This window comes from Solenopsis invicta, chromosome 12 (genome assembly GCF_016802725.1).
Source record: "Solenopsis invicta isolate M01_SB chromosome 12, UNIL_Sinv_3.0, whole genome shotgun sequence".
Classification (NCBI taxonomy): Eukaryota; Metazoa; Arthropoda; class Insecta; order Hymenoptera; family Formicidae; genus Solenopsis; species Solenopsis invicta.
The window spans coordinates 263,952-269,951 of NC_052675.1; the positions used below are offsets into that span (position 1 = coordinate 263,952).

At 35.5% G+C, this 6,000-nt stretch overlaps 1 protein-coding gene across 7 annotated transcripts in view; it reads left to right on the plus strand.

The window, feature by feature from the left end:
* The window catches only part of LOC105201558 (odorant receptor 13a-like), a 60,232-nt gene extending 54,703 nt beyond the window's left edge, over positions 1-5,529 (plus strand). For 5 of the 7 annotated variants that reach the window (XM_039455843.1, XM_039455846.1, XM_039455844.1 and 2 more), the window contains exons 7-9: positions 3,728-3,864; positions 3,947-4,079; positions 4,504-5,529. In XM_039455843.1, coding sequence (XP_039311777.1) covers positions 3,728-3,864; positions 3,947-4,079; positions 4,504-4,554 — 321 coding nt within the window. In that variant the 3' untranslated portion in view covers positions 4,555-5,529. Of the gene's footprint in view, positions 1-3,727; positions 3,865-3,938; positions 4,474-4,503 lie in introns of those variants that run through there. The other 2 variants (XR_005576006.1, XM_039455845.1) reach the window with 2 other exon arrangements.
* The last annotated feature ends 471 nt before the right edge of the window (positions 5,530-6,000 follow it).

Sequence of the window (6,000 nt, forward strand, 5' to 3'; positions counted from 1 at the left end):
AAATTGAAAGAAGAAATTACTTTAAACAAAAACGCAAAAATAGACGTATATTTTAAATCTTCGAACGAATCTGTAGTACAACAGAATACCGATTTTGAAATAAGCATTGAATCATGTACTACTTCTTCAGCTATTGACGATAAAATCGACAATGCCTGTGCATTTGTCCCTCCGAGTGATGAGAAAAAAATAGAAAATATTTGCATTTTAGAAATCAGTACAGTAAATAATGAGACCGTTGTACGTGATGCAGACCAAATTTTGCCAAATGATCCTGTCGCGTAGCTTATTAATGATTATACTCAAGATTATGTGGCGATGCATGGATATGAGCAAAACAAGAATACTGACTTCTAAATCAAAACGACAGTACACAGATAAGACTCGAATGCTTACAAAAAATATTTTTAATAGGAAGCTTGCAAATGGAGAACTTCAGCCACGATCATGGTTGGTTTATTCTGAGAGCATGGGACGCGTTTTTTGTGGTACATGTTGTTTATTCCAAAGAAAAACAACACAACATTCAGTACTTAGTATGGAAGGCTTCAACGACTGGAAAAATGCTTCAGAACGTCTAACGGAACATGAAAATTCTAATAATCACAAGACATGCATTCTTGATTTTTGTCAAAGTTTGAGGATTGATTGTTGAAAAATGGTTACATACTTATTCTTGAAAGTATTGTCCATCGCTGGCCACTACCTTCTCCCACCTTTCGGGCAGCATACGAATCCCGCGTCGAAAAAACTGCTCGTCTTTTGCGGCGATCCATGAATCGACCCAGTTTTTGGCCTCTTCGTAATAATGGAAGTGCTGCTCAGCCAGGCCATGCGCCATTGATCGGAACAAGTGGTAATCTGAAGGGGCGATGTCAGGAGAATACGGCGGATGAGGTAAGACGTCCCATTTCAATGTTTCCAGATAGGTTTTAACGACCTGAGCAACATGTGGCCGAGCGTTGTCGTGCAGCAACATCACTTTTTCGTGTCTTTGCACGTATTGTGGCCGTTTTTCCTGCAATGCTCGGCTCAAACGCATTAGTTGTGTTCGGTAGCGAGCTCCTGTGATGGTTTCACCCGGTTGCAACAGCTCATAATAAATCACGCCGAGCTGGTCCCACCAAATACACAGCATGAGCTTCGAGCCATGGATGTTTGGCTTGGCCGTCGATGTTGATGCATGGCCGCGGTAGCCCCACGATTTTTTTCGCTTTGGATTATCATAATGGATCCACTTTTCATCGCCGGTTACAATACGATGCAGAAAACCCTTCTGTTTTTGCCGTTGGAGCAGCTATTCGCACGCGAAAAAACGCCGTTCGACGTCTCTCGGCTTTAATTCGTATGGCACCCAGTGTCCATGCTTTTGGATCATTCCCATGGTTTTCAAACGATGTGAAATAGCTTGTTGAGTCACGCCCAATGAATCTGCAAGCTCCTGTTGCGTTTGAGATGAATCTTCATTCAGTAATGTTTCCAATTATGCGTTGTCAAACTTTTTCACCTGTCCGGGACGCTCCTTGTCTTCTACGCCGAAATCACCACTTTTGAAGCGTTGGAACCATTCTCGACACGTTCTTTCACTAATGGAAGCCTCACCATAAGTTTTTACAATCATTCGACGCGCCTCAGCCGCAGATTTTTTCGAATTGAAGGCAAAAAGCAAAACTTCCCGCAAATGACGCTTATTGGGCACAAATTTCGACATTTTCGATCACAAAAAAATATATAACGCCGATAAAAATTCACAACTGCACTGATAAGGAATTGTTGCCAGATGCCCAACCTTACATTAAAAATTTTTGATCTAACGTTTGGCGCCAGCATTTATCGCTGGCGCCATCTACTGGAAAACGGCGGTTTTCAATTTGTACTCCTAATACAATTTCTTTACAGCTTTGACATATCAATAGGAGGTCCTACAAAAAAGTTTTTCAGATGCCTCAACATCAAGCAATGTTTCATTGAAAAGTCTTTCTCAAACACGTTGGTCTGCACGTGATGACGCTTGTAAAGCTCTGATGGAGTTTTGCTCGCTAATCCTGAACGCTATCATGACATTAGAACAGGATTTAACTCAGAAGGCATCTACCAGAAATGAAGCAAAAGCCTTGTGTTTACGACTAGAACGACTTGAAACAGCATTCATGGCTACGTTTTGGAGCTTCTTGTTAGATCGTTTAAATGCAACAAATAAGTTACTGCAGAAAGTCAATATTGACTTAAGTACTGTTGTTGAGTTGTATAACTCCCTTATAACACTTATGGGAACTACTCGGGAACAATTCAAATTGTTTGAAGATAAAGCTGTTAATAAATATAGTGTCAAAACTTATGAGTTTGATACTCAAAGAAAAAGAAAGAGGATACTTCACCATGACGAGGAACCTGATGAAATATTAGATGTAACTGGTAGAGGTAAAAGAAATACATTTCTGGTTATTATTGACCAATTACGTTGTGAATTAATTAAAAGACAAATTGCGTATGCACAATTCGATCAACAATTTGCTGCAATATCGAAAATAAATCAGCTCACCACCGTCCAATTGGAAGAAGAGGGAAAGATTCTACTTAGTCGATATCCAAATGATTTAGAGGACTCGTTATTGGGTAAACTGCTACATTTTAAAAGACATATTAATGTAGATAAAGATAATCTAATTCCGAAGACACCACTTCAGCTTTGCAAATGGATGTATGAAAAAAATTTGCGGGATCTTTATCCTAATATTGACGTAGCATTACGGATGTAGGTATGTGTGTATTCCTATAGCAAACTGCACAGCCGAGCGTTCATTCTCTTTCTTGCGACGTATAAAAAATTATCTTCGATCAACTATGTTAGAAGACCGACTCAATGCTCTAGCTGTTCTCTGTATAGAATTAGATATTCTAAATAGTTTAGACTTTAACGACATTATAAATAATTTTGCGAAAGAAAAATTGAGACGCAAAGTCGTCTAATTTATTCTATTTCATGTTTAAATTAAAATAAAAGTGTTAATAATTGAATCTTTTGTTTACGTACATTCCTTACATTATCACTTGTGATATCGGTAAATATATTATATTAAAATATAATAAAAAATTCTTACAAAATAACATAGGAAAATATAGAATGTACATTATATCAACAATCAATAAATACAATTATTTACGTTTTGATAATTTACAAATATGTATTAGAGATTAATCAGAGCTATACACTTAATTCTTTTTATCTGCATGAATTATCCAAGAAATGTGGAGAGGGAAGGCGGCAGTGTATAAACGGCCTAGGGGCGACAAATTTGTTAATCCGTCCCTGGTCAGACGAATAAGAGCGCGCGGAGAGACAAGCAGTCGCTCGCCTGAGCCATAGGCCATAGGACCGCAAGCCACGATACGGTGCGGGGGCATGCTATCCTTCCCCTCGTCACGTGCTATTTACCGTCGCTTACAATCAGGTCGCAGTAGGCAGTCTTACGGCTCAGACGAGCAACTGCTTGTCTCTCCGCGCGCTCTTATTCGGCTGACTTTAATATTTTATTATTCAAAAATTATTACAAATATCGCAAAATAGTATTAATTTTTGATTTATCTCGTTGCCTTCTACCTCATTATAATAATCTGTATACATTGGTCTGGGACACCCTATATATATAATTGCATATTTCACTTAAAAATTGTATAAAAAAACACATGTACGAGAAATTAAAGTATTACATTTTTCATATTGGAGATTACGCAGCAGAACGCCCATGTTTTAGTAGTACTGAGGTATGTATTTTATGTCCTTAGTCAACTGATTCATCTATTTTGCCTCAGTTTTGAGGGACAAAAGCTGATAGATCACAGTCTTCAAACACGCGATAAAATGTAAGATGACAAATTTTCCATAATAATTATTATATAATACTTAATTACAAAATTTAGTTAACGTATCACTGAAGCATTGCAGCTATAATAGTCTTTGGTACGAAACATCTCCCAAATTGCAAAAGATGCTTCTGTTTATAATGCAAAAGACTCTTCAACCTATTTTCTTCAGCGCCTGCAAAATCTACATTTTCTCATTGGAGAATTTTACCACGGTAAAGATGAGCATATACAAGGTGTTTTAGATCATTTGTAGTTGACATGCTTGAAAGTTACAGTACATTGTAGCTTTCAAACCTCAAAACTTGAAAAGAATTCAACAAAAATAAACTTTCTTGTAAAGTTTTGAAAAACTTTTAATACCAGCTATTAGATTCTGGAATCAAAAATAAGGTATTCCATTTAAAAAAGTTAATGTGTTTTGATGTGACCTTGGCAACACCATCCAAGGTTAAACTAATAAGATTAATAAATATAGATCTTTTAAAACCTTACAACTTTTGTCTGAACATACTTTTGATTAAATCTAATCCTGCAATAATATAAGGGATGTACGGGTAGTCTGAAACACTCTGTATAATATCGTATATCGCCATTATAATACATGTTATAAAATGATTTCAATGATACTTTTCGTAGGTCGTGCAAACCTCGATGTCATACTTTACGGTACTCGAAACTTTGGAATAATTAAACAATTACAGTCAATAACGTACATGGTCCACTAATTAGTTTTGCATCTAGGTACAAAATTATCTTTAATTTTTACGTTTGATAGTGTAAGACAAGTTTATATTGTCTATAATATTCAAGTAATATCAATCCGTAATGTAATAGCAATTATATTTTGACAACAATTGTTGATGTGTACGCGTATCCGGAAAAACATTTTTTATATTACAATTATACATCAAATATACAGAATGTTAAAAAATATTTATTTATGCTCTCATGGATTGATAGAGCAAATAAAACTGAAAAGAAAAGTCCTTCATTATTTTTCAAAATTCGCAATAGTTACCGAGATAAAAATTAATATAATCGGCAAATGAGTACATATCCCTACCCTCCGCCTGTCTGTCGCCAAACCATAGGCAACCGCAGCAGGATGAGAGGGGCATGATGACAGGGGAGAAGCAGCAATGACTGTCTTACCCACCTCACCGCGCTACCTGCTGCGGTTGCTTATAGTTTAGCGACCGACGGGCGATTCTGCCGTGCGGTGGATGGGAAAGTATGTGCTCATGTGTCAACTACATTAATTTTTATTTCGATAACTATTGCGAATTTTGAAAAATGGTAAAAGACTTTTTTTCTCAGTTTTAATTGTTTTATCAACCCACGAGAGCATAAGTGAATATTTTATGTTACCCTCTATGTACATGTATAATAAAATATATGTATGTAATTATTATACAAAAAATTTTTCCCAGCTGCAATTGCATATATTGCATTAATTGTTAAAATCGAATACAATAATGTATAATACAGATTATTTTGGTTTTATTATCGTAGAATAAATTCGTGTAATACAATACGTGTAATAATTTATAATCTGTAATGAAATGTTTTATATTGTTTATACATATAACATGTGAAAAAAACTGAGATACAAGTAAAAATTTGGATGTCAATGAATAAAATAAAGAAGAAAATTTGTCAGAATTGATATCTGTTAATTTTTTGTGAATCTTTCATCAGCAAGCAATTATTACGGAGTTTTAGCAAATTAAAAATGTCTTATTTGCCAACTAATTACGATTAATAATAATAATAATGCAGTTTTCAAACACATCTATAAATGTGTAATATTTTATGTGTGCGTGTATAATTAATTTTATAAAAAGTTTTTTATTTCGTATTATTTTATTACTTTAAAATATAAAAAATTCTATAACAAGTTTTCCGGTCGTAGTTATATGTACATACTGATGTTAATACTTTCTTGACAATTATTTTGAACCCGCAGTATGAATTCCTCATAAGATTAAATAACTGAACGCACCCGCAATCACTAATAGCACGTTTTTGAGTAATTCGCATGGTGGAAGTAGACATGGTGTGCGCGAAACTCGCAAACCACGCCCCTTTTTCGCATCGAGAGACTGTAAGTCCCCAAGTCTGCCAACTACGAAA